The following is a 26850-nucleotide window of genomic DNA, read 5'->3' as shown; positions in this document are numbered from 1 at the left end:
TTTTTCTTCCTCCTTCCAGAGATGGCCTCCAGCAGGTTCAGGGGCAGGTTGGGCGTCTGCCTTTCCCGGGGGGAGCAGCAATGAAAAACCACTAGCAGGTGCCACTGCAGGGTCGCCGTTGGGATGGCGATGCTGTGAGGCCTTCGCACTGGGGCCAAAAGCAGGCCGGCAGCAAGCAAGCGTGCAGCATCTACTGGGCTGTAGAACCCCGAGAGCCACCAACTGGAGCCTGGGGCAAAAGGCAAACTCTTAGCACAGGGGGCTCGGGGCTCCTTCAGTCCAGGGCCCCAATTCCAACTCAGGGTTGCTCGCGGGGCCACAGTCCAGAGGTGGGTTGGGCAAGGAGGGGGGGGGGTTCTGGCCAAAAAGACCCAGCTGCATTCAGCGTAAAGCCCTTAGCCAGGAACTCAGCCTTAGGAGAGACATTTTGGCCTTTTAGCACAGGCGGAAAACCGCACAGAAGCCAGAGAACCACTAAAAGAGCAGCGGCCTGAGGGAAACGGGGCAGGGCAGTCTGGGGAACCCCAGGGAGCAAGATTGGGACACGGGGAGGGCCGGCTTTGACCCCTGAGCCTCCCCACTCCTGGTTTAGCCCGGCCTGAGACAGACACGCTTCCCAATGAGCGTCGTGTAATGATCAGGCTGGCCAGAAGATCCCCTGATGCTGTCCTCAAGAGGGGAAATGCTCCTGGAGAAAAGTGCTCACGCCGTGCACGCACACCCACACACACCCACACCCGCCGCCCATTCCATGCTCCCTCCATCGCCACTTCCCAAAGAACACGACTTGTGGAGCAGGCAGGAGTGTTTATTACAGAACAGCCTCCGAGAGCGAAGCCGGGAAACTGGTCAGGAGAAGAACCGGATATTGACCCTCCAGGGCCACGGATGGCTTGGCGGGGGGCAGGGGGGACACACACACGAGAAGTGCCACTAGCAGCAGCAGCCGGGTTCCTGCAGCGTAGGGCTTGAGTGCTCCCCATGTTGTCGTCCCCCCCCAAACAGAAGCCAGGATGCCTTCTCAGGATAGGAGCTGGTGTCACCCCCACCCCCCACACTCAGCTTTGTGGTTCATAAGGGGGGGGACCGCACCCACTCTTCCCCCTCCACCCTGCCCAAACGTCCTCCATCCTGGGGCTTGTAGCGTCCCCTTTGACCCAGACAGGGAACGCGGGGCTCTTCCAAAGACTCAGACGGCTGTCCCATGAAATGTAGCTGCCGTTTCGCTCAACCGCAGCACCAGAAAAAGTCCCAGCGGATTTGTGCAAATTCATCCAGAGATCACAGCTGCTCACTCTCTGCTTGGCCCCTGCCCTCTGGCTGCGAGCTCACGTTCAGTATTACTACGCAAACCCTGACAAGGAAAACGCATGCACGCACGCACGCACGCACGCACGCACACTTCTCTTTTAAGGTCCATCCCTTCATCTTCAGACAGTGCCAAACAAAACTCCCAGTCTCTTAATCCTACACAGATCACATTTCGGAGTGGGTGGGGAGTGGACAATCTCATCCCCTTTGTCAAGTGCAGGTGAACATGTACACACACACACACACATACACACACACAAAGTTCCCTTAACTCACAGTTAAAATTCCAGCAGTGGCTCCGGGTCAAGCAGGAGAAAGGTTTGCCCTCTGGACTTCACAGGGACAATCCCCCTCCTCAGTAGACCCGTGGAGTGAAAGCAGAAATACAAGAGGGGTCAGGCAGATGGGGGGGGGGGAAGAGATCCAGGGGCAGCCCACGCCCGACCTGGCTGACGCTTGCTAGAAGGGGGGCTGCAGGAAATGGGCAGAGGTTCTCGTTTCCCTTGGACGTGGCAGCAAACGTGGCGAGGGAGCTGCAGATCCTCCTCAGGGAAGTGGGAGAGGGGACGCAGCCTCCCCCTCCCTGAACGCTCACGGGTGCAAACAGACTCCAGGCTCAGGCGGACCATCCCTTAAAGCCAAGGATGTGACCGATCCCACCCTATTCCTACTAGAGAGGATCAGGGGCACATCTGACGGCGTTTCTAGTTAACACAAAGGGTGCCAGCCTTCCCGTCCCCCTGCAAAAAAAGGGGAAGAAATATTGCACAGAGGTCAAGGCCCAGGGAGCGCTGCAAGGCCTTTTCAGCAGGCAGGGGAGAGGTGGCGGCGGCAGCGGCGGCCCGTTCTGGAAGAGAAGGTCTCCGGCTGCATCTCGCCTGGGAGCAGAGCGGCAGGAGAGGAGCAATCCCGTGCCAGGGAGGATGGAGGTCCTTTGAGCGACCTAACCGGGAGCTCAGCTACTTCTCGAGGACGGGCCGGTGCAGGGATTCCACGTAGGAGAGGGCGCTTTGCAGAGACGTCAGGCAGTACCCTTCCTCCCCGATCAGGTACCTGTGAGGAAAAAAGAGGCCCACCCCTTCAGCATCCGGAGGGGGGGGGCGGGAGAAGGGACCAGGGATGCTCAAGGGAGGCAGCTCAAGCTTTTGTGGCTTTTCAAGCCAAGGTGGAGCATCTTAATGGATAGTATAGTGCATCCTCCCCCAACGGCTGTTTTAGCTGGGGATGATAGAAATTGCAGTCCAACACATCTGGGGGTGCCAGGTTGGAGGAGGCTGCTATATATAGTGGGGGGGGGTGGAGAGAGAGAAACGGATTTCTCTCCTTCAGAATATGAGCATTTAAGGCAAATCCACTGACTGGCAGTAGATCTAGGACGGGCAAGATCAAACGCTCCTTCCCACAACCTGTAGTTAAATTTGTGGAACCCGCTGCCACTGGATGTGGAGGCGGCTGTTCGCTTCGGCGGCTTTAGGAGGGCGTGAGAGGGATTCGTGGAGGGTGTCCCGTGGCTCTCAGTCACGAGGGCCAGATGGAGCCTCCCGCTTTAGAAGCAGTTGCAAACACCTGGATGACAGATGCTGTGAACATTCAGCAGTAGGATGGGGAGGCTGCCGCCGTTGCCCTCCACACCTGCTTGGGAGCCCCCCAAAGACACCTGCTTGTCCACAAGGGGGAACAGAACCATGGAGTAGATGTACCTTGGGTCCGATCCAGAAGGGACACACACACACACACAGCCTCCTTTTGGGGGACCTATAGTCGCAGAGAACTCTTAGTTCAAGTAGACATTCAAAACAAAAACCGAGCCTGCGAATCAGTGCAAGGCTAGTGGTGGAACGACATTGCAGCGCTGCTCCGCTCCCCTCCGGAGTCTTTCAAGACGGAACAGCAGGCAGCAAAGACACTTAATCAGATAACAAACAGGCCCAGCTGGTCGTGCTTCAAGTCCCGCCAGGGGACAGAACAATAATGAAGCGAGCATTGTTCCACCTGTCTTTTAATAGTTAATGCCACTGTGATTAATCTTTTTTTGATGGGGGTGGGGGTGCGTGCATTGTATTTTACTTGTATTTTTCCAGTTTTCCCTGTTCAGCTTTTTGCAGTTTACATATCTTTTGTGTTACATCAGCTCAGGAAGCAAAGGGGCAAAGATATACTAACTAGTGCAGGGCTAGGCAGCCAGGTCTGTTGGACTACAACTCCCATCAGTCCCAGCCAGCTTGGCCAATGGCAAGAGATGATGAGTTGTAGTTCAAAAGAACTGGAGGGCCCACGGTGCCGAAAGCGGTGCATTTTGTGACCTTCCTGAATTTGGTGCCCTCCTGATGGTTGGGCTACGTTCCTCAGCCAGCATGGCAGCATAGGGGGGTGATGGGAATTGCAGTCCAACTCGTCTGGAGGGGAAAGCTAAAGAGAGGCGGGACAGTGGAGTTCGTGACCGGTCCATCGGTCACCACGCAGCAGGCCTCTAGTCTGGCTCAGGATAGCTGCCGGGGGCTCAACGCCAGTTCTGAAGGGCATGGAGTTGCAAAGGGAACACGGCCCAGGTGGAAGAGAGAGAGAGCAAAGCCTCGAAAGGCCCGGCTCAGCCCAGGCCCGGCCACGAGGCATCCTCCACAGCTGCAGTGAGGCTCCGGCCCCTTCCTGAGCCAAGCCGCCCTCCCCTGCACGCCTGTCCTGCCTGGTTATGTCTCAGCCGTCTCGCCCACATGCCGGCCACGACTTGCTCCATCTCGGGAGCTACCAAGCCGTGTAAGTGGAGCTGACAGCCCGAGGTGGCGGTGCTGGGACTCAGCCCCCATGCAAGGCAGCCGAAACTCGGACGGGGGAGGGGTGGGGTGGGGGTGGCCGGCACACCACTTGGCGCGGGATGAGCTGGTGCACCGGCCCAGGCTCAAGACAACTGGCGCAGGAAGGGATCCTGCGATGGCCGCTGTGTGCCGACACGTGTGGAGGTGGTGTGTGCAGAAGGCCCAGGTTTGACCTCCAGGGGGAAAACTGTCTGAAGCCCTGGGGAGTCATTGACCCTGTTCAGACGACACGGTGGTGAAAGCGTGTTGAGCTAAACCTTATGGCTTCGCGTGCCTCGTGTGAACCGTTCCTAACCACGGTGGCTACATAACCATGGTTTAAAGACGCTCACTAACCGGTTGCTGCAAAAGCCGCCTAACCATGGCTTAGCGAGTTGTCTGAACAGGCCCAACGATCACGATCCTGCCTCCAGAGGAAGCCCCAACGGGCCCAGCAGCACCTACCCTTCGTGGATAAACTCCTCCAGCGCAGCGCACTCCGAGACCAGCTGTGGCAGGTGGCTCTTCAGCACCACATAGGACAGGATGGGAAGGAGGTCGTCAGCCCCACTGCAGCGGGGAAGAGGAGGAGGAGGAGGAGGATCAAACGCCCCACCACGGCCAGGCTCAGCACACGCTGCGCCCAGGGGCAAGCGGTCTGGCTCAGCAACGCGCAGGCCTTCGCCTGCCCAACACGCTTTGTGATGGCAAAGACATGGCTACAGAGGTGCTCATGTCTAAGCACACACACACCCCAAACTCAGAGCTCTGTGTGAGAACCCTTGTGTGGGAAGGGGTGGGGAGCCCCCACCCTCTTGCTGGGGTCAATCTCTCTGCAGAGAAGGCTCCTTGGTCCATCAGCAGGGCGCCTCCTTGGCAAGGATTGAGGGGCAAGATGCATCTCAGCAAGGCCACGGGGTGGGAAGGAGCTGGCGTCAGCAAAAGGGACGAGGGGAACGAGAAGGCAGGGGGGCGAGGACAGGCACAAGGGCAGCCTGCTGCCCAAGGGGCCCCCACTTCTGGCACACACTCGCCAGTGGTCCCCCCCTCCCAGCCAGTTGTCCAAAGGGGGCTCTGGAGCCAGCCAGCCAGCCGGCAAGTTGCCCCAGCCTTGAGGGACAGAGAGAGACGCCATGGAGCGGTCCTGATGGTGCAACCCTGCAAGGGTGCCTGCTCTGAGGGGCCAAAGCTCCGTGGCAGAGCTCCTGCTTTGCAGCCAGATGGTCTCCAGCTCAACCCTCCCTTACTAGAGCTGGAAAAACTCCTGCCTGGAGCCCTGGAGGGCCCTGGAGGGTGCAGGCTACCGGGTGGAGACCCAGGGCCTGAGTCAGGATAAGGCAGCTTCCGCTGCCCTCCTCCCCGGGAGGCCTTCTCCTCCCTTGGCTCAGCGCTTGTCTCGCGGCTCAGAGCCCTGCCTGGCCCGGTGCAGCCAGGATCCGCCTCGAACCCTGACCAGGTCCAGTCCTGTGTCACACACCACCACCCCGCCCCTGCTCCCGGCTGCGGTGTCGGCCCAGCTCTCGTTTCCTCCTCCACCCTTCCGTCGCTCACCGGCTAAGTCTCTGTGACAGATCCCAAGGCCCGAGACAGGCCGGCTCAGCCCCGGCCCCCAGCAGACGCGCGGGTCTGGCCCAGCAGGGAGCCTGGCTGTCGGAAGGGATCCGTCACAGCCAGCCCCCCCACCCCACCCCGCTGCGTGCAGCCGAGCGCCTGCAGCCGAGCGCCTGACACCATGGCTTTGCCTGGAGATGCAGACGTCTCCCCCCCCCCAAGGTCGAGGACGGCCTTTGTCGGAAGGGAAAATCCCCCCCATCATTGCCACTTCCGAGAAAGGGGGCAGACCCTTCTCACAGCCCACGTCTGACCCGGCCCCGAGCACGCGTCTGCCTAGCCACCCACCCACCCACCCTGCAGGCTGCCCCTTTGCCAGGGCCCGGGTTGCGGTGGTACTACTCACATGGCAGCCGAGGCCGGCTGGGCCTTCGCCTCGCAGCCCCCCCAGTACTCCTCGGCACATTCACAGATGATGCGCAGCGTCCGCACTGCAAGGCAGAAGAGGCGGGACGTGGGGCAAACCGACTCCGCGTGGCCCTTGACCCCCAGCAAGGGAGGGCCGGAGCTCAGAGGCGGAGCCCCTGCGGAGGGCACAGAAGGCCCCCGCTTCGGCCCCGGCATCTGCGAAAGACCCCTGCAGAGGCTCCCCCAGGGCTGCTTCCGGCGGACGGCCGCGAGTGCGCTGGGGGAGCGATCGCCTCCTTCCCGTCCCTGCTCACCGATGCATTCCAGCTTCTTCTGAGGGCAGCTGCCCAGAGGAAGCAGCCTCAGTTCCTGCACAGCGGCGCCGTAAGGGTCGGATCTGCCCCCGCCAGGCCGGTTCCCCTGGGGGAGGAGTTTGGAAGCGATGCCGAGGTCGGCGGGGGGGCTGTTCCTGTGCAGCTCCATGCTCCTGGCCAGGGACGCTTCCCGGGTTTTGTAGACATTCCTAAATGCCGGAGAGAGAGGGGAGCAGAAGCCGCTCAAGCCGGCCTTGTGGCGTGTTGGGCTACGAGTCCCAGCATCCCCCCAGCTTGCAAACCTGGCTGGGGGTTGCTGGGAGTTGTCGTCCAACACACCAGAAGGGCGGCCGGTCGTGGAAGCCTGATCTAAGCCTGCAATGCCAGGCGATCTCAAGAGCAGCGGCGTTTGCCCTTTCTCAGTTCATCCGCAAACCCGACCCGACTCCTTGTGCCCGAGACCCAGTGGGCGGGAGGAGCCGGGTCGAGTGACCATCCGGCCTCCTTCCTGCCCTCCCACACCAATCCGAGGCTGGGTTGCCCCCCAGGGCAGGGCTACTGCAAGACCTCGCAGCCGCCGATGCGCCAGGAAGAGTGCCAACGCGGCCGACGCCACGGGGCCAGCGCGATTTCCACCAGAAGCGACGTCCCGCTGCTCACCTGTAGACAGCCAGGAGGGGAGCCCAGAGCGGGGCAAAGAAGGTTTCCTCCAGCCGCGCCACGCACTGGTCCTTGGAGGCCGCCGTGTTGAGGCCCTCGAAGGCCAGCAAAGTCAGCGACAGAAGTCTGTCTGGGGAGAGAAAGGGCTCAGGCTGGAAAGAAACTCTTCGAGCGGGGCGGCCTGGGAAGGGCGAGACCAGTAGGCCCGACATCCGCCAACGGGGCGCTAGCAAGGGGACGCCAGATCTGGGGGTGGGGGTGTTTCTTGTCTGCCCTGCTGCTCAGAAGGTTGGAACTCCAACAGAGCTGATTTGTGGGGAGATCCAGGACAGATCACAGGAAGGGCTTCTCCACCCAGCACAGTGTGAAACTAGGGCTACCACCAGAGGTCGTGATGGCCATCAATTTGGAGGGCTTCCATGGAGGACTGGGCAAATCCACGGAGCGTGAGGCCATCGAGGGCTACTAGTCACGACTGGTGGGCATCTGCTCTCCCCAGGATCAGGGGCAACGTGCCCCTTAATGCCAGTTTCTGGGGAACAGCAGCAAGAAGGTGCCGTTACTCGTGGGTTTCCTGCGGGCAGCCACGGTGCGAACAGACTAGACAGGCCTTTGGTCTGACCCAGCCTCAGCGCTCTTCTTCTTAGGACCACGGGTGCCACAAATCAGCCACCAGTGGGGGGGCGGGGAGAGTGGAACCTCCCAAATACAGAGCAACACACCTTTTCGGGGTGGTGGTGGTGGTAAGGGGACCGGTGCAGGCGTCAGGCACAGGTAGGTAGAGCTGCCGACGGCGGAGGCCCCCGAGGCAGGGCTGCCCTCTGGTGTCCAGAGAGCCTTGCGGAATATTGAACTGGCTCAGCCTCCTCTAACCAGGCACCCTCCAGGCATGTTGGACTGCAACTCCCATCATTCCTAGGCTGGGAATGATGGGAGTTGCAGTCCAACCCACATGGAGGGTGTTGGCCTGGGGAATTCGGGACTTTTCGCTCTGCTTATGTACTCAGCAGAGATGGGATACGCAGTCCATTACTACTTTAAATCAACGGTCGGTATAAGCAAAAATGAAAGAGTTGGGGAATGGCCGAAAGCGTGGCAGGGACGGGGCCAGAATTCCTGGCCTCGAATTAAGAAGAGCCCTGATGCTCGATCAGACCGAGGGTCCTTCTAGTCCAGCACTCAATTCACACACAGGGGCCAATCAGCCGTCGGCCAGAGACTAACAAAGCAGGAGACGGTGCAACAGCACCCTCCCACCCATGTTCCCCAGCAACTGGTGCACACAGGCTTACTGCCTCGGATAATAGAGACAGCCCACAACCGTCGGGGCTGGTAGCCCTCAAGAGCCGTCTCCTCCTCCAGGAGTTCATCCAACCCCCTTTTAAAGCCATCCAAATGGGTGGCCGTCACCACTTCCCCTACGCTTTCTTGCAGCCACCCCGTGGAAGTGGGTCTCCTCACCCCCGCTGTGCTTCCACACACCAAAGTCCCCTGCCCCCCCCCAACATGGATCAGCCGCTCACCGACGGAGTTGTGGATCTCCTTCACGACCGCCTTGAGGTGCTCGTGCCGGGAGCCCTTCCTCCCAGCCGGGGTCTCGCGCAGGGCCCCCGAGGGCCAGGCCTCGGAGGCAGACAGGAACCGCTCGAGGTCTTCGAAGGAGCTCTCCCTGTCGGCCAGGGGAGCAGGGGGCGCCTCTCCGCCAGCGGGGCTGGGTCCCTCGGCGGGGCTGCGGGCCTCCCTCGGCCACGGGCCGCTCAGGCCCTCGTCCTCGATGAAGGGCGTGGCGGAGAGGCTGTGGCACAGGTTCAGCTTGTTGTTTTCCTGGACGGAGAACATGGAGTGCAGGCTCTGGGAAGCGCGCAGCCGCCGGCCCTCGGGAGCCGGCGGCAGGAAGGCCTCCGCGTCCAGCGAGGAGGAGAGGGACAAGCCGCGGGAGACCCGCCCGGCCAGCCGGTCGTCCGCTGGGCTCCGGCTCACGAGCGGATAGAGGCGGCTGTAGACCGAGCACTGGAGCTTCTTCAGCAATTGGCAGATGGGGTGATCTGCAAAGCTGGGGGGGGGGAAGGAAGGAAGGAAGGAAGGGGCCTCATTAATGAAGAGGGGTCACCACGAAGAAGGCCCCGTTAGCAACGAGGACTGCTGGACAGCACCCCCTTCTCTCTTAACACCCAGACCAGGACGTCACTCAGGAGTCAAAGCTTCTGAAAGGCGCTCAGACTACGGTTCATCGCAACGCCCACTTTCCTGCCCCCCGCCCCCTGGGCCCCAATCCTTGACATCCCATTTCTCCTCGGCATTCGGCAGCTGCAAAGGGGAGAGCTCCGGAAAGCAAGCCTTCAGAGGGCGGAAGCTGCAGCCGCCCGCTTCGTACCTGAGGAGGTGGGAGATGAGTTTGGGCACCAGGGCCAGGTCGTCGGGGCTCTTCTTCATCTGGGCCTTCCACGCCCTCGGCCACTCCTGCGGGGGAGAGCAGAGGAGGGAAAACACCCTCCGGTCAGAGCAGCCTTTTGCACAAGTTCAATTGCACCCTATTCAAACTTCACGTCGTACGAATGCGCGTGTGAAATGTGCGTGTGAAAGTGAGAGAGCGACACTCTGCCACGGGGAGGGCGTCCCGTGGCCGCTGCTCCGTCACGCGCACGGCGCGCATATCTCCTGCAAAGGACCCCCAGCCAGAGCAGACCTCCAAGACAATGACGCCTCTTTGAGAAAACCACGCGTGGCCAGACACGGGCCGAAGGACCGCTCCACGGGCCCAAGATGAAAGAGCCCGATTTCCCTCAAACCAAGAACAGCCCTGAGGCCCGATGCCGCAAGCGAGTGCCGCCTCCAGACTGTCACCCCGAGGGCAGAGCAGAGGACCCCCGGCCCTTTGGGGCGGGTGGGCGCATTTGGAATTTTGATATTGTCGTGGGTGCTCTCACAAAATGGCTGCTGCGGCTGGTCACAGAGCACTCGCCTCCCAGAAGGCAAAGCGGTGGAATTAAAAGAAAAGTAACAGGCCCACAAACTTAAGTCCAAGGCAGCGGTGGGCTCTGGGCTCCAACGCAGGAAGCCCGTGACTCTGAACTGAAAGGAAGACGGTGCCGGAAGGCAGCCCTTCGCTTTGCGGCACGCCAGCGTCCCGGGGCGGGCGGGGGGGATTAATTTGGCCAGGGCCACGACTCTGGAGACCTCAGGCATTCTGGACCTCTCCTTGAAGAGCTGCCCTCCCTCTGGACAGGGGCCTGAAGGCCAGCTAACGGAGGCGTCTGCCAGGAGGCGTTGGGAGAGGGCGGGCGGACGGGCTAAAGGCCGGAGCCGGCCTCTTTGAGCAGGAGCGCTGCACCCACACAGAGCAGCGAGCCGACCATCAGCCCCACCCTCGGCATCCTCTCCCCACTCCAGGCTCCCACAGGCAACGCCAGAGCAGCCACCTTGGCAACTGGCGCCCTTCTTTGTGTGCAAAAGAGACACAGAGAGATCTGATTTTTACATCTGAACACAAATAAACGCGGCGTTCCCGACCTTTTCCCCTTATAAGAATTCCTCGAGGCTGTGCTGGACGTGCAGCAATGCCAAGCCCCTGAGCCCCCAAGCGCCCCCCTCCCCTTAGAGCCCAGAGGGGGGCGCGTTAACCTGCACCCCAGTCCCATGCCGAGGCCTCCCGCCGTCTCTCCTGGGGGCCCGCTTAAAAACAACCACGAATTCTTTCAAACTGGAGCCTCGGTGGCGCAAGGCGGACAAGCAGGCAGAGCCCCTCGGCCCCCCACGGCCCCCACGTACGTGGTCCTGCTCATACTCCAACACGGCGGCGTAGATGGCCCGCTGCTCCTGCTCTTCTGTGGTCAGCACGGCGTTGCTGGAGAACCTCCTGAGGGACGCAAGCACACGCGAGGGTCAAGGGAGAAGCAGGGGGCCGCGCCCTCCCCTCCTGGTCTGTGGGGCGGGGGGGGGGGGGAAGAGGCCCAGCCACATGCACTCGCCTGTTGGCAGCCTCCTGCAGCCTCAGCCGGCGCTCTTCCATCTTCCTCTGGAGCTGGGGTGGAGCAGAGTTAAGGTTTCACAGGCAACGCGGCAGCCCCCCCCCCACGCCCACCACCAAAGGGACCACGCCCCCCCCCAAGGAATCCAGAGGCCCAGTCCTCTGGCAGCAGCGGCGGCAGCAGCAGGGGTCACCTGCTGCCAGCCAGGTAAACACGGCCGTATGCAGGACAAAGTCCACTTCGAGTTATCTGGGTCGACGGGGCTCCCTGGGAGGGCAGGGACGGAGGTCCGGCTGGTCTGCCCCCGACCTCGCAGCCACTCAGAGAAGGGAGAAAAGGGGCAGTGGGGAGTGGCAGAGGCAGCGAGGAGGAGGAGGAGGAGGAGGAGGAGGAGGAGGAGGCCTTCGGGGTCAATCCTGCAGGAAGGACTGAGCAAACTGGGCACATTGAACCTGGAGCAACAGCAGCAACATGAAGGGGGGAAAGAGGACAGTGGGGGGGGCCTCTCAAGCACCAAAACAAAAAAAAAGGAGGCAGGAAGAGGAGGGCTGGAAGGCGCTCCCCTCGGGCTCAGCCTCCCCCAGCCTGGCGCCCTCCAGGTGTGGGTGGCAGCGTCTCACCTCTCCCAGCTGTTGTGGCCCTCCCCCAAGGCAACTCCCCCACCCTCCCAGGGCCTCCGTTCGCTCCCCACTATTCCAGCTTAGCTAGGAGGGCAAAGGAGAGGGATGGGGGCTCAAACGTCCCACCAGCCCCACCCAGCGTGATGGGAGTTGTAGTCCGGCCACAGGTTCATCACCCCTGGCAAAGGGGCCTCGGTTCATGACGTTCTGACTTTCCTGCACCCCCCCCCTTTTAACCAGGGTAAGCGTTCGAATAAGAAGCCCCCCTCTGCCCTCTACCTGTGACCCACCAGCACAGGGCCGCCCTGCAAGGGATTCCTCTTAGCTGTTCTCAAACGTCACCAGGACAACAGGTAACGTGGGAATGCCCCAGGAGCCGCCAGGGTTGGCCAGAGAGACCTGGGATTATCTATCCCAGACTTCCCCAACCTGGTGCCCTCCAGAGGTGCTGGACTAAAAGTCCCATCACTCCTTGCCAGCATGGCCACGTTGTGGGGGGAGTCGTAGTCCAACACAAATGGAGGATGCCAAATGTGGCCAAGGCTGGGCTAGTCACCTAGCAAGACCAATTCATGGAGAAGGTGGCCCGTCAACGGCCAGGAGTGCTGAAGGCCAGGGGCAGCCTCCCCAGGCCGGAAAGCCACCCAAGAGCAGCTGCTGGGAAGCGACGCCGGGAGGGGCCCCTTCCGTGGGGAGCTGCGTGTGGGCTGCCTGCAGGCCCCTGGCTGGCCACCGCGGGATGCTGGACAGCTGACCAGAAGGCCCTTTGGGCTCCTCTTCCTAGGACCAGCTCCGGGGCCTGCCGGAACTCTCCACTCTTGCCAAAGCCCTTGAGCAGGAGGGAGAGACCATTCTGCTGAAGAAGCCGCTCCCTTGGTTGACTGATTGACTGCATTTCTATGCCACCCAATAGCTGAAGCTCTCTGGGCAGTTCACAACAGTTAAAACCAGCAGACGCGCATCAACGTATGAAACAAACCACACTATAAAAACACAATAGAACAGCACAACCAGGGTAAAACTGAGCAGCAATGCAGAGGTTCATACAGATTTAAAACAGCAAGATGTCTCACGCCCGTCCCAAAGTCTGCCAGGACTCTGCCCCCAGCCCACCCCGCGTCAGGGTAAAGCGGCCAAGCGCCTTCCCCGGTTTCCTGACTCTCTCTCTCTCTCTCTTTGTAGCATCTCTCGGCAGGGGTGCCCGTTTGTCAACCTTCTTCCCTCACCTTGAAAACCTCAGGACAGCAGAGACACAAATATTGACATCCTGGCTAGACGAAGTGTCTCGCATACAACACCCCCACCGAATAGCTCCAGAGCAGAGAGAATCTGGCCAGGTGTGGGTGGGTGGGTGGGTGGGTGTGGGTGTGGCTAGCCCCTGCCCCCCAGGAGCAAAAAGGGCTGCAAGGTTTCATCCCTGAGAGACGTTGCACCATCATGCAGCTTCCGAAATTCAGAGGGCCAGGCGGCTCAGGAGCCCCTCCCCACCCCAGGACAGCTGAAGGGCGATTCCACCACCTCCCCTGCAGCAAGAGCACAAAGGATACGGTCTCTTCCCGGGCCTTTGCAACCACCAAATTCTCCATCATTTGACGTTGCAGCGAAAGAGTCTGTGAAGCAGAGATGGGCACTGAAGAAATAGCTCAATACACTGAAGAGACGGGAGTGATCGGGGTGTGTGTGTGTGTGTGTGTGTGTGGACAGGAAGAAAGAGGGAATAGGGCTCAAAAGCCCTCCACTGAAGACGCACCCGCAAAATCTGACTGGGCCCCTTTTTCCATGGATGACGAAATACTTGTTACGACGTTCCGTGCTGCCTTATGAAGTGGTCAATGCAGTCGTCAGTTTTTGCTACGTATCGTTGTTCCCACAACCCAGGGTGTTTTTTTATAAAACAACAACCCCAACCCCTGGGTTCTTGTGAACAAGTGAGCAGGGGCAACTGCCCAGCTGTTGCTGTGGCGACCGGAAGTGGCTATACAAGAACAAACCGTGGGTTAGTTCTCTGGCTTGTATGGAGAGATGGCAAAGGAGGAGGCAAACTCCGGTGCTCAGGACAGAAGCAAATTTATTATGCTCTATGCGTTTCGGAGGAATCACCTCCTTCTTCAGGAGCCAATTTATGTTCTTTTTGAATTTCCTAGTCTCCAAGAACAATAATATTTCCTTCTTTTTTCGAGTGCTGTAAACACTGTTTTTTGAGCTTTTGGAACTCAGAGCTTTTGGAGAGAGACAAACCAGAGTTCCTGGTTTGCACATCACAACAAACAACCCAGGGATGGAGCGTCCCTGGGCTGTTTGGCTGATCCCACTCACAGTGGGAATGGTCATGCAGCAGGCACCAGCAGGCTGGCTTGTTCACAACAACGAAGGCTTAAAAAGTTCTCTGGGTTGTTGTGACATGTGAACTGGGCCACGGCAGGCTATTTTGAGCACCCCTTCTTTCTTCTTTTGTCACGGAAAGGCAGCACGCAGATAAGCCAGACGGCGGTGAGCGCACAGCCCAGCAGTGGGAAACGTGCACCTCTGGGTGCTGCCACTCTCCAAAGCAAGGGAGGAGGGCACAGCCACAGCAAGCAGACCCAAGCCGAGAGCGCCAGCCAGCGCTTTGCCATGCGCTGTGCCCACGCCCAGGGCACCTCCTCAGCCAGAAAGATGAGCTGCCCCATCCCATCCTCGGAGGTGACCTGCCCTCCAAAATCCTGCACTACTGCAGTGCTTGGGTTCACATGGGGACTCCAAATCCTGGAGAGGCCCATTCTCCGGCCCTGCCAGCCCGCCTCCCGCCCTGGGTCCCACTTGCCAGAGAGGTCTTTTGCATGGCCTGGTTGGGGTTGAGCCGGGCCAGCCGGGCCTCGTAGGTGGCCTTGAGCTTCTGGTTCTGCAGCGACGCCTCCTCCAGCGGGGTGAGCTCCCTGCCCAGGAAGGAGAAGTGTTTTAGGGGGCTGCAGCCCCCCTTCCGTGGCACGCCAGATGCACGCCGGTCTCTGCCAGGGATCCAGCCCTCCCACTGCGCAAAGGGGGCCTCGATCCACCAGCCCTCCCTCTGAGGCTGAGCACAAACCCACCCGCAAGGCCCCACTTACTTCCTCGCGCTCTGCACTTCTGTAATCTGCAGCTTCTGGAACATCTCGGGTGGCAGGAAAGGTAGCAGCTTGCCGCCTTCATCGGAGAAGACCCTGCGGTGTCGGGAGACAGGAGCAGGGCCCAGAACTCTTTCCGCCGCCAGCTTGGTCTTTGCTTTGCCTGGAACAGGGAGGAACAACCACAAGAACTCTCATGATCCCTCACCATTGGCTAGCTTGGTTGGGGCTGATGGAAGTTGCAGGCCAAAACATCTGGAGGGCTACCAGTTGCCCACGCCTGCCTTAAGGGCTGATTGGGGGAAGTTTTGCTTCTCCTGGAGGTGGCTGCTTCAGAAAGAATCCGCCCCCCTGTCCGCCTCTCCATCGTACCCTGGCAAAGGGCCCTGAGGGACAGCAACTTAGCAACGAAGAAGCCTCCTCCCACCTGGTCGCCTGGCACTGGGAGGAGGAGGAGGAGACAGCAGGCACGGGGGGGGGGGGAGCAGGCATGTAGAAGACAAGCACCTGTCACTCACCGATTTTGGCAACGCTGCTCTTGGCCCTTTCCAGGCACTGCTCTGCCACCTTCAGCATCCTGGGGGTGTCGGGCGTCACATCGTTTCCGTCCACTACAGGGGAGGAGAGCAGGGACCCCGTGGGGCCTCCGTCAATCTCAAGGGGAAGGAAACCCCGCCCCGAGCCAGACGTCCGAAGGCTCCCCATCACCGGTCGCACAGTCCCTTCCTCCACCCTGAAGCAGCCGCAGAGAAACCGAGGCCCACCTTTGGCTGCGTCTTCCAGCAGGACCTGGGAGATGAACTGGATGCTCTTGAGGTATTCCACATAGGCTTCCTGGCAAACACAGGGAGACAGCGGGGAAATTCAGTCCAGTGGGCGCAAGTCCTGCGAGGTCTACCGGTAACAAAGTAGCGCCGTCCTCAGGGCCAGCCTAAGACATGCTGCTGCGATCCGAGGGGCACGCGGCCGGATCCCTAGGGCGCCCTTCTCTGATACTGAGCTATTGCCCTAAATGTAAATATTGCCACTTGGGGTGATCATATCCTGAAGCCAAATAAATAAGGACGCTCGTTGGGAAAGGCCCGCCTCAAAACCCACAAGATGACCGGGGGCTGGAAGCAAATGCCTGCACGGCCCATGCAGAAGCCAAGCGGATTGGCAGTCAGATCTTAATTCAACGCTGAGGATGGGACAGGACCGTGGCTCTGTGGCAGAAGAAGCCCTGCTTGGCCTGCAGAAGGTCTCAGGTTCGATCCCTGACAGCATCTCCAGGTAGAGCCAGAAAAAATCCTGCATAAAGCCCTGGAGAGCCGCTGCTGCCAGTCCGTGTTGACAATATTGGTCTAGATGGACCAACTCAGGGCAACACCAAGAAATGCCCAAACTGTTATGAAAGACCATTTCAAAGAAGCGTGTTATTATACATTAACATAACATTCAAGTGTGCATAGGAAAGAACAATACACCCATAAAAATTAAATAAACAAGGAGGATTAAATTAAAGCTGGACTAAGCTTATAATATGCACATAAAGTGATACACATTCTAAGATTCCACAGGGAGTATAGCTTCCAAATCCATAGAAGTATAGCTTCCAAATCACGTGAGGTCCTGGTTCCTCTCTATTCGGCCCTGGTTAGGCCTCATCTAGAGTATTGTGTCTAGTTCTGGGCTCCACAATTCAAGAAGGACGCAGACAAGCTGGAGCGTGTTCAGAAGAGGGCAACCAGGTTGATCAGGGGTCTGGAAACAAAGCCCTTTGAGGAGAGACTGAAACAACTGGGCATGTTTAGCCTGGAGAAGATGAGATTGAGGGGAGACATGATAGCACTCTTCAAATACTTAAAAGGTTGTCACACAGAGGAGGGCCAGGATCACTTCTCGATCCTCCCAGAGTGCAGGACATGGAATAATGGGCTCAAGTTAAAGGAAGCCAGATTCCGGCTGGACATCAGGAAAAACTTCCTGACTGTTAGAGCAGTACGACAATGGAACCAGTGACCTAGGGAGGCGGTGGGCTCTCCCACACTGCAGGCCTTCAAGAGGCAGCTGGACAAGCATCTGTCAGGGATGCTTTAGGGTGGATTCCTGCATTGAGCAGGGGGTTGGACTCGATGGCCTTGTAGGCCCCTTCCAATCTGCTATTCTATGATGCTATGGTTCTATGACTCTAGGGCCGAGCATCTGGTATTGTACCCATTCTGGGGATCTCCACAGAGAAGCACTAGATGGGGTATTCCATTCCAGTACTAATGTGAATTCTTCCTCCATTAAACAACAGTTTCACTTCTGTCCGGGCCAAACGTAGTGAATTGTTCACCAGGAAAAAACGTCAGATGTCAGCTTATCAGGCGTTTCCTTTTTCATGCCAAAAGGCTGCTTAAGAACAGTAATCAACAAATGAAAACTTTAGCCCACTCTTTGGTCAAACCAGTAGGCTGCAAAGCAGTCAAACCCAACAGTTTGGAATTTTATCTAAATATATCATGAAATGTTCATTTGAAATTGTTATACATAACAGTTGGAGTTTTTACAGCATTTTTTTTGGGGTGTCATCCACCAGCTATTGCCTTTCTCTTTGTTTTGACTCAAGGACTTGGTTTGTACATCACACTAATTTCTGGATTAAACACTTCGTGAACAACCCAGGAACACCTCATTTGTGGGCTGTTGTCATGCCATATGAACCAGGCACTCTGGGTTGTTTAGGGTTAAACAACCAAGAGTTTTAACCCAACAACAAACTATGGGTTAAAACTCTAGGGTTTTTAACCCTAAATAATCCAGAGTGCTGAGTTTGGACTTCACAACAGCAACCTATGAAAGCAGAAATGGGCAGAGGCCAATACACTCACTCTCACTCATGAACAACCCATGGTTAACCATGGGTGGTTCAATCGTGCAAACCAGGGCAACTGTTCCTATGACAGTGTCCTCCACTACACCCAAGGGCAGCAGGCTAGCGTAGGGCCGCCAGGCAGCCCTCCGGCATCTTGGTGCTACTCATTCATTCTGCCCCCTGCTCACTTTTCAGTCAAACACAGGCTGTTGTGCAGCTGCAGCTGTCAACCACATACGCAGAGCAATGCTAGGGGCATAGAATAGAATAGCAGAGTTGGAAGGGGCCTACAAGGCCATCGAGTCATGAGGCAGGCATGAGCTGGGCCGGCCCTTCGGTGCTGTCTGTGGTGGAAGGAGGTGACTAAGGGCACGATCTTATGCATGTTCAGAGAGGGAAAAGGCTTGTAACTCCTAGCACCCCCCCACTCACCCAGCATGGCCAAAGGTCAGGAATTATGGGAGTTGTAGTTTGAAAGCTCCGGAGGGCACCAGGCTAGACAAGGCTGGCTATTTATTTTATTTATTTATTACGTTTTTATACCACCCAATAGTTGAAGCTCTCTGGGCAGTTCACAAAAATTAAAATCATGAAGAGCATAAAAACAACCACCAATCTAAAAACACAAATACAATATAAAAAGATCTTTTATTGAGATTATTTGCACCGGGGGGGGGGGGGTAGGGGTTGTGGCCCTCTAGATGTTGCCAGGTTCCAACTCCTATCACCCTTAAACATTGCTCATGCTGGCTGGTGCTGATGGGAATTGGAGTCCAAGCCCATCTGGAGGGCCACACATCCCCCACTATTGACGGAGACCCTGTGCTCCATTACCTGTCGGTGAAGCCAGATTCCAGCTGGACATCAGGAAAAACTTCCTGTCTGTTAGAGCAGTAGGACAATGGAATCAGTTCCCTAGGGAGGTGGTGGGCTCTCCCACACTAGAGGCCTTCAAGAGGCAGCTGGAGAAGCATCTGTCAGGGATGCTGTAGGGTAGATTCCTGCACTGAGCAGGGGGTTGGACTTGATGGCCTTGTGGGCCCCTTCCAACTCTGCTATTCTATGATTCTATGATATGAAGCACCCCGTGGATCAGGCTTCCCCAACCTGCGGCCCTCCAGATGTTTTGGATGACATTCCTTGCATCCCTGACTACTGGCACTCCTGGCTGAGAACGATGGGTGTTGCAGTCCAACTTATCTGGCCGGGGGGGGGGGGGAGCAGATCGGGGAAGACTGTGGTGGACTCATGTTGCCACCTAAATAACACCACCAGCACCCGGCCGTGAGCTGGCCACGGGGCAAAGGGACGGAGTGCATCCACCACCATGGGGACTAGCAGCTTGAAGCAGACGGCGAGGAGCAGAAGGGGCAGAGAGAGGCGTGCCGGGACAGGGGGCCTCCGGGGCAGGGGGGCGGTGGACCCCACCCACGGACGGCAGCCCCGGGGAGAAGGGGCGAGCTGGCAGGGCGCGGTCTGGGGCGCAGCCCGGCCGTTGGCGCAGAAGGCACGAAGCCCGGCCGGCCCCGCTCTTTGTCCACCGGGGAAGGGAGGGGAGGGGAGGGGAGGGAGGGAGGGGCCCGACCCTGCCCGGCTGCTGCCCCGCGGAGGTGGGCAGGGGTCCTCCCGACGCCCCTCTCCCGAATGCGGGGGTGGCCAGGGGTCCTCCCGACGCCCCTCTCCCGAATGCGGGGGGGGGCCAGGGTCCGGGCCAGCCACGGAAAGAGAGGCGGCCACCCCGGCCCGGCCTTGCCTTGCCCTGCCCTGCCCACGCAAGAGATGACACGGGAGACGCATCCCCACGTACGCAGACCCCGCGCGCACACACACGCGCGCGCGCACACCGCCCCTCTCCCCGCCGTCTCACCCACCCGCGGCCGATCCCCGGCGTCCAGCTCGAGGGCGCCCTTGGCCAGCTTCATGGCGCCCTGCAGCGGCTTCACCGCTGGGTCCGAAGCGGCGGCGGCGGCTGCCGAGGCAGCCATGGCTGGCCCGGAACCTCCCCAGCCGGGCGACGTAGGCACAGAGGAGCAGCTGGCGCCGGACGACTTAGGGCGCCGGAGGCCGGGCAGGTGAGGCCGGAGGGAGGCGGGGCTCTTGCCAGGCGGGCTCCCTACTGCCTTGCCATTGGCCAGCGGCATGCAGGGCGGGGCGGCACCTCGCAGAGGGCTTCCCTGGGCGAGCAGAGCAGGGAGCGAGGGCGACCTTTGGCTGGCTGGCTGGCTGGCTGGCCCGGGGCATGCGCCGTGGGGGCTCCTCCTTTGGGCGCCTTCCACAGGCAGGACCCCTTGCAGTGGGGCGCAGGAAGACAATATTTGGGAGAGGAGGGGGGAGGGGGGAGGGTCCGCAGAAGTGCTTTTCTAGGAAGGGGCCAGCCTTGGACTGACTCACCAGTGGGAATGGCCGAAACGCCTCCTCTGCGTCTCGGAGGGATGCAAAACCCTCAAAGCAGCAGGATGTGGCAGGCCAAAGCATTTGCAGGGCACCAGGAGGAAAGGCTGTCCCGAAAGAGCTGGCTGTTTGCGGGGGTGGGGATCATGGCATTTGCAGCACAAAGGTGCCTCTGAGCATGTTCTGGGTGCTCAATGCATGCTCGCATGGGAATAGGGAACATAAGAGCCGTGCTGGATCGTATCAAGAGCCATAGCATCATAGAATAGCAGAGTTGGAAGGGGCCTCTAAGGCCATCGAGTCCAACCCCCTGCTCAATGCAGGAATCCACCCTACAGCATCCCTGACAGAGGGCTGTCCAGCTGCCTCTTGAAGGCCTCTAGTGTGGGAGAGCCCACAACCTCACCAGGCAACTGATTCCATTGTCGTACTGCTCTAACAGTCAGGAAGTTTTTCCTGATGTCCAGCTGGAATCTGTCTTCCTTTAACTTGAGCCCGTTATTCCGTGTCCTGCACTCTGGGAGGATCGAAAAGAGATCCTGGCCCTCCTCTGTGTGACAACCTTTCAAGTATTTTGTGAACCGCCCAGAGAGCTCCGGCTATTGGGCGGTATAGAAATGTAATAAATAAATAAATAAATAATAAGTATTTGAAGAGTGCTCTCATGTCTCCCCTCCATCTTCTCTTCTCCAGGCTAAACATGCCCAGTTGTTGCAGTCCCTCTTCATAGGGCTTTGTTTCCAGACCCCTGATCATCCTCATTGCCCTCATCTGAACACGCTCCAGCTTGTCTGCATCCTTCTTGAACTGTGGTGCCCAGAACTGGACGCAATATGCTAGATGAGGCCTAACCAGTGCTTAATAAAGTGGAACCAGTACCTCGCATGTTTTGGAAGCTAGACTTCTATTAATGCAGCCCAAAATAGCATTTGCTTTTTTTGCAGCCACATCACACTGTTGGCTCATATTCAGCTTGTGATGTACAATAATTCCAAGATCCTTCTCGTTTGTAGTATTGCTGAGCCAAGTATCCCCCATCTTGTAACTGTACATTTGGTTTCTTTTTCCTTGATGTAGAACTTGGCATTTATCCCTATTAAGTTTCATTCTGTTGTTTTCAGCCCAGCACTCCAGCCTATCAAGGTCACTTTGAAGTTTGTTTCTGTCTTCCCGGGTGTTAGCTATCCCACTCAATTTTGTGTCATCTGCAAATTTGATCAGCATTCCCTGCACCTCCTCAGGGCCGGTGCCAGACTATTTTGTGCCCTAGGCAAGACGAGCTACTTGCACACACACACCCAAATTGCGTGGAAGTCCGAACGTGTGCGCCGAGTAGAGAGCTGGGACTGGCTCTCTTCGATTTGGGAACGAGCCAACCCGCTACGCAGCCTGGCATCCCGATCCCCTCCACACGTTTACTCGGGGGAATAAGGCTTCCGAGTAAGGAGGCATAGGCAGATCAGGCCGCACTGGTGCCTCCCGGTGCAACGCTTTCTCGGATGCAAGTCCCGTTGATCCATGCGCGCAGGATCGGAAGCAGGAGAATCTGCCTTGCGAGGAGTCCACAAGTCCCTAGCTTTCCTGGGGGAAGGGAGATGGAGTCCCACTTGCCCGCCTGCCTGGACATCGCAGCCTGTTTGAGGAGAGAGGCGAGGTGACCTGGTGCCCTTTCCTCGGGAGTAAGGCAGAGTCTGGGCCAAGGTCGAGCTTGCCACGTGCTTTTGCTTCTTCTGGCGGCGGCCTCCCGGCTCTAGGAGGGCGGCTTCTGGGCAGCTAGAGCGGCTCTTGGAGGGCAGCTTCCAGGCGGAAGTCCGAACGTGGAGCCCCACCCCACCCCAGCGTCCCTGGCTTCGCTTCAGCTGGGCAGAAGCACCTCGCCCACCCAGGCCCAGCTGAATCCTCGGGCTGGGCCGGCCCGGCTCACAGCCAACAACACGCATGAGTGCTGCGACGCCTGGCGCCCCTCTTAGCTTGGTGCTCTAGGCGGCTGCCTGAGTGGCCTCTACGGTAGCGCCAGCCCTGCACCTCCTCATCCAAGTCATTAATAAAAATGTTGAAGAGCACTGGGCCCAGGACTCATTACCTCCCTACACCTAGTCCAGCATTCTATTCGCCCAGTGGCCAACCAGCTGCCCATGGGAAACTACAAGCAGGACACAAGTGCAACAGATTGGGAAAGGCTGTTTCTGGCAGCAATCCTCTGTGGGCTATGCAGGAGTATAGAAATGCAATTTATTGTTGTTATTATAACAATAACCACAACCACCTTTTAAAGCCATCCAAATTGGTGGCCACCGTTACATCTTGTGGTAGTGAATTCCATAGTTTGACTATGTAGTGTGTGAAGAAGTCCTTTCTTTTATCTGTTTATTTATTTACTTATTGCATTTCTATACCGCCCAATAGCCGAAGCTTTCTGGGTGGTTCACAAAAATTAAAACCATCAGAATCTCCACCAATGACCCTGGGTTCTAGTATTATGAGAGGGGGAGAAAAATATGTCCCATAATACTAGAGCCCAAAGGGGTCATCCTATAAACCTGGAGCATGCTCAGAGGCACTTTTGTGTTGCAAATGCAATGTCCCCCCCCGCCCCAAACCCATCCTAACAGTCAGATCTTTAGGACCAACTTTTCCACTTGGTGCCTTCCTGACCACTGTGGCCATGCTGGCTGGGGCTGATAAGCATTGAAGTCCAAAACTTCTGGAGGGCGCCAGGTTGAGGAAGGTGAGTTCGCACCTTATATAGCCTCTTACATATTTCTGCTCCTGTGCTGATGACATGGAGCATGAGAAAAGTGCCTTCAAATAACCACAGGGACCCAGGGGTGAACTGTGACCCCAGCTCCACCTATGACCTCTGGAACATTTCTTTAGATCGGGGAGGGTAACTGGTGGCCCTCCAGGTGTTTTGGCTATGCTGACTTGGGGTGATGGGAGCCGTAGGCCAAAATGTCTGGAGGACTCCTGCTCCTGCTCTAGGCCCACCTGTGAGAGTTTCTCTAATAGCCACATCTCTCCAGGGGTGAGTGAGTGTGTGAAAATTGCCCCCTCCTAACAGGAGGCTGTCCGTACACCGAGGCTGTCTGTCGGAAGTGGTTTGGGTGGCGAATGGGTCAAGGCCTTTCTCCCCGGGGTGCCCTTGTTCTCCGCAGGGAGGGGCTGTCTGGCCCCAACTCAGCCGGATGTGTTTTGGCACCAGGCAAAGGGCTTCTCTAGTCTCCCATCCCAGGTGCTTAATTTCTGCTGGAAATTGTTTCCAAAGGCTTTTTATCTTGCTGTTTTATCTGTTGCTGTGTGATCGCTGTCCGGTTTCAGTGCTGCTCTCCTGCAAGCTGCCGTGGGAACGTTTGGACCAGGAATGGTGGGATGCACATTTATACAATTGATCCGTCCTGCCTTTATAGGTAGCGAAGGAGTGAGAGCAGCCCAGCCGTCTCCCACCGCAGGAAGGTCCTTCTCCCAGGAGCTCCATCACATCAGAAGTCTGTTGGGGAGCCACCACACACAAGGCCCTTTATGTGGTGCCGCTCCCACCACCACCTATAGCACACCGTCCCCATAGCAGGTCTCCTGGCACCGTCTCTGCTTAGTGGTCATGTGAGTCCGGCAGCCAGAGGCGTCTCTCTCTGCCAGTGCTTTTAATGACCAGTAACCGAAGCTGTTAAAAACGAGCGACTGTCTTCGGGCGCAACCCAGGGCCCTGTTTGCCTGCACGCTTCCTTTCGACCTCTCTCCTCTTCGGACCCCGGGGTCTCGTCGCTTGCCTTCGCGCGCGTCCCTGCCCCAGCTGGGCCCGCTGCCCCGTCCCTGCTGCGCATCCCGGGCGGAGCCGGCTCGGGCGCCTCCGTCCTCCGGGCGGCTCCCTCTGCTCGGGGCTGCTCCGCTCCGGCTGCGGGTTCCAGGGGCGAGCCGGGCGCGCCGGGGAGGGGAGGGGAGGGGAGGGGGGTCCGCGGTGGCGTCGCGGGCGGAGCTGGCGCCGGCCGGGCTCCTCCGTCCGCCAGGGGCGCTGCGTGCCGGAGCCGAGCCGAGGCACGGCGGGGGCCGGAGCCGCAGCCGCAGCCAGCCAGCCAGCCAGCCAGCCGCGCGGGACCGGCGGTGCGGGCTCTGCTACGCGGCCATGAAGCGGGATCGGCGCGGCCGCTTCCTGCCCACGGGCGCGCCCACGGGGGCCAGGGCCGCTCCGCAGCTCCCGGGAGCCGAGGCCAGCAGCCGGGACGCCGGCAGTCGGGTCCGCCGGGGGCGCCCCGTCGCCGCCCGGCGGCAGCAGCAGCAGCAAGAGCAGCAGCAGCACAGCGCGCCGGAGCCGGAGCGCTGGGCCGCGCCGGCCCCGGAGGTGGCGGTGGCGGTGGCGGCGGCGGCGGCAGGCGACGCGGGTGAGCGGCGGCGGCGACGGGCTTCCTCCCCACGGGCGGGTCGGCGGGCGAGCGCGCCCTGCGCCAAGGCCGGGCAGCCGCGCGCAGCGGAGAGGGCGGCCGCCGGGCAGGCAGCGCAGCCGGCGCGGGGCGCCCTCGGGGCTTGGGTCGTGCGCCCCGGGCGGGAGGGCGGCCGGGCGGCCGCTGCGGAGCGGAGAGGTCTCCCCGAGGGAGGGGAGGGAAGGGAAGGGAAGGGAAGGGGGCGAGAGGGACGGAGGGAGGGAGGGAGGCAGGCGCCCCGCCGGCTCTGCCCCGCTGCTGGAGCTGCCTTTCCGCCCGCTCCGAGTCCGGCGCTCCACGGGTTGCAGCCTCGCTACGGCTTGATGATCTCTCGGATCTGGCTGCTTCCAGTGCCAGGGAAGGGCCTTCTTCACATGCGGGGGTAGGAATAGAGCATGTGCAGAGTGACGTTCTTTCGTCGCTGGGTAGTCTGTGCCTTCGTCCCACAGGCGTACCGTCTAAAAGACAGGACCCAGAAGGAACGTGGAGGAGGAGGGAAAAGGGGGGGGAAACCAAACACCACCCCTCCCCCAGGCAGCCTTCCTGCCTTCCAGAGAGGCAGCAGCTCAACCACCCCGACCTGCCATTTGCGGCTTTCCTTCCTCTTGAGAGCCTGAGGCCAGCCGCGCCGGGCCTTTTTGCCACCACTAGCCCTTTGTTGGGAAGCTTTGGGTTGGATTTAATGCCGACTTCTGCTCACAGCCTTCCCCAACCTGGCGCTCTCCAGATGTTTTGAACAACAACTCCCAGCTCCGTTCCTGGCTGGGGGCTGCCGGGAGAGCTGTGCTAAGCGGCCCTCTGCCCCCAGGGCCAGCCCCAAATCATTGTGCAAGCTAGCCGTTGCAGCCCGGCACAAGCTGCAGCACCACAGAGGCTGTTGGGGCACTTTGCTCCCTTGCATCCCCTGAAAGAGGCAATGCTTGGTTGTGGGAGCAGCAGGGCTGGCCCCGGCCACTGGGATGTCAAGGGATGTGCCGGAAACAAGCCAGGATCTGGATTTCCCTCAAACACCCCGATGCCCAAGGGAAGTCCACAGAGGTGTGTGGGGAGGATGGACCTGGAAGACCGTCATGCTCAACCTGGTGGCCGCCAGGTGTGTTGGACAGCAAGTCCCATCATTCCCAGCAGTCTGGCACATCTGGAGGACACCAGGCTGGGCAAGACTGCTGAAAGAGGTATAGAATAGCCATCCTTCTTCTGCCTTGTGGTTTCTCTGTTCACATTGCTGTCCTGGGCTTGCTCTATTTTTTGCTGACAATAATTCTGCACAAGGCCACGTATAGCAGGCAAGGAAGGCGCTGAAAAGGGCTACCAAGGAGCCAACATCCTTCCTGGTTCAAAGTGCCCCGGTCTTTTCCATGGAAACGCTCCGTTTTATTCTCGCCCCAAGTTCCCCTGGACAGCTGTCAGTCAGAGGTCTGTCCAATGAAGAGTCTCTTCATTGTGTCTCTTCACTGTCTTTGTGATGTGCAAATGTAGGCATGTGGATACAATTCTCCTTCAGACATGGATACCATCTTGCCCCACATTTACTCAATGGATTCCTGGAAGCCCTCAGAGTCAACTCATACAATTTGTGCCAACATGCATGTCAGGGGTTGTAGCTGGTTCACAACACCCATGGCAGGAATGCAAATCGACTCAATGCACGCGTTGGTTCCACCCTCATTTATTGGGCTAATTCTTGGCCCGAGAACAGATGAACGTGCCCAACTCAATCTCCCTGTTTTACGTAGGACAGCTTAGGGCTGGCATCTCCAGCACGGTGCCCACGGACACCACTTTCAGCATCCTCCAGGCTCCCTGCGCATCCTGATTTTTAGTTATGTTTTAGTCGGGACACTTGCAAGCTGCCAAGTGAAGTGCTGCCCTCCAGCACCACGTTTATTTGGGGTCAAAAGGATGGTCCTGTGTTTTGGAGCTCATGTCTGCCTTGTTTGTAGGTTCTTGGGTAAATTACTTTCCTTTCAGTCTCACCAGTTCAGCTTCGAGAAAATGGCTTAGGATACCCTTCATAGAATCATAGAATAGCAGAGTTGGAAAGGGCCTACAAGGCCATCGAGTCCAACCCCCTGCTCAATGCAGGAATCCACCCTACAGCATCCCTGACAGAGGGTTGTCCAGCTGCCTCTTGAAGGCTTCTAGTGTGGGAGAGCCCACAACCTCCCTAGGTCATCAGTTCCATTGTCGTACTGCTCTAACAGCCAGGAAGTTTTTCCTGATGTCCAGCTGGAATCTGGCTTCCTTTAACTTGAGCCCGTTATTCTGTGTCCTGCACTCTGGGAGGATTCCTCGTCATGGTGCCCTCCAGATGTTTTGGACTACCTTTCCCAGCATTCCTGGCCATTGGCCTATTCCTGCTGGGGCTGATGGGAGCTGCACAAAACGTTTGAAGGGCGTCAGGTTAGGGAAGGCTATTTTAGGAGAACCTTTGTTATTTGGCACAAGAAGAGACCAGACGAAATCAAGGCAGTCCTCAATTCCTTGACAGTCTCATC

The 26850-nt window shown here is 58.7% G+C and overlaps 1 protein-coding gene across 1 annotated transcript; it reads right to left on the bottom strand.

Annotated features, from left to right (window-relative positions):
- Window positions 1–787: 787 nt before the first annotated feature.
- On the bottom strand, window positions 788–19545 carry VPS9D1 (VPS9 domain containing 1). The gene is made up of 15 exons (XM_063141086.1): window positions 19418–19545; window positions 15472–15541; window positions 15226–15318; window positions 14711–14870; window positions 14428–14539; window positions 13172–13234; window positions 11005–11057; window positions 10805–10892; window positions 9411–9496; window positions 8560–9089; window positions 7037–7166; window positions 6377–6585; window positions 6061–6145; window positions 4569–4673; window positions 788–2364 (listed from the first exon to the last, which is right to left on the bottom strand). Exons 1-15 carry the CDS (start codon window positions 19529–19531, stop codon window positions 2271–2273), a joined length of 1992 nt encoding a protein of 663 aa, XP_062997156.1. The 5' UTR covers window positions 19532–19545; the 3' UTR covers window positions 788–2270.
- Between the last annotated feature and the right edge of the window lie 7305 nt (window positions 19546–26850).

The sequence above is a fragment of the Elgaria multicarinata genome, chromosome 14, assembly GCF_023053635.1.
Source record: "Elgaria multicarinata webbii isolate HBS135686 ecotype San Diego chromosome 14, rElgMul1.1.pri, whole genome shotgun sequence".
NCBI classification, from domain to species: domain Eukaryota; kingdom Metazoa; phylum Chordata; class Lepidosauria; order Squamata; family Anguidae; genus Elgaria; species Elgaria multicarinata.
Note: the sequence above shows the minus strand (reverse complement) of the source record. Positions and strands in the feature narration are given on the sequence as shown.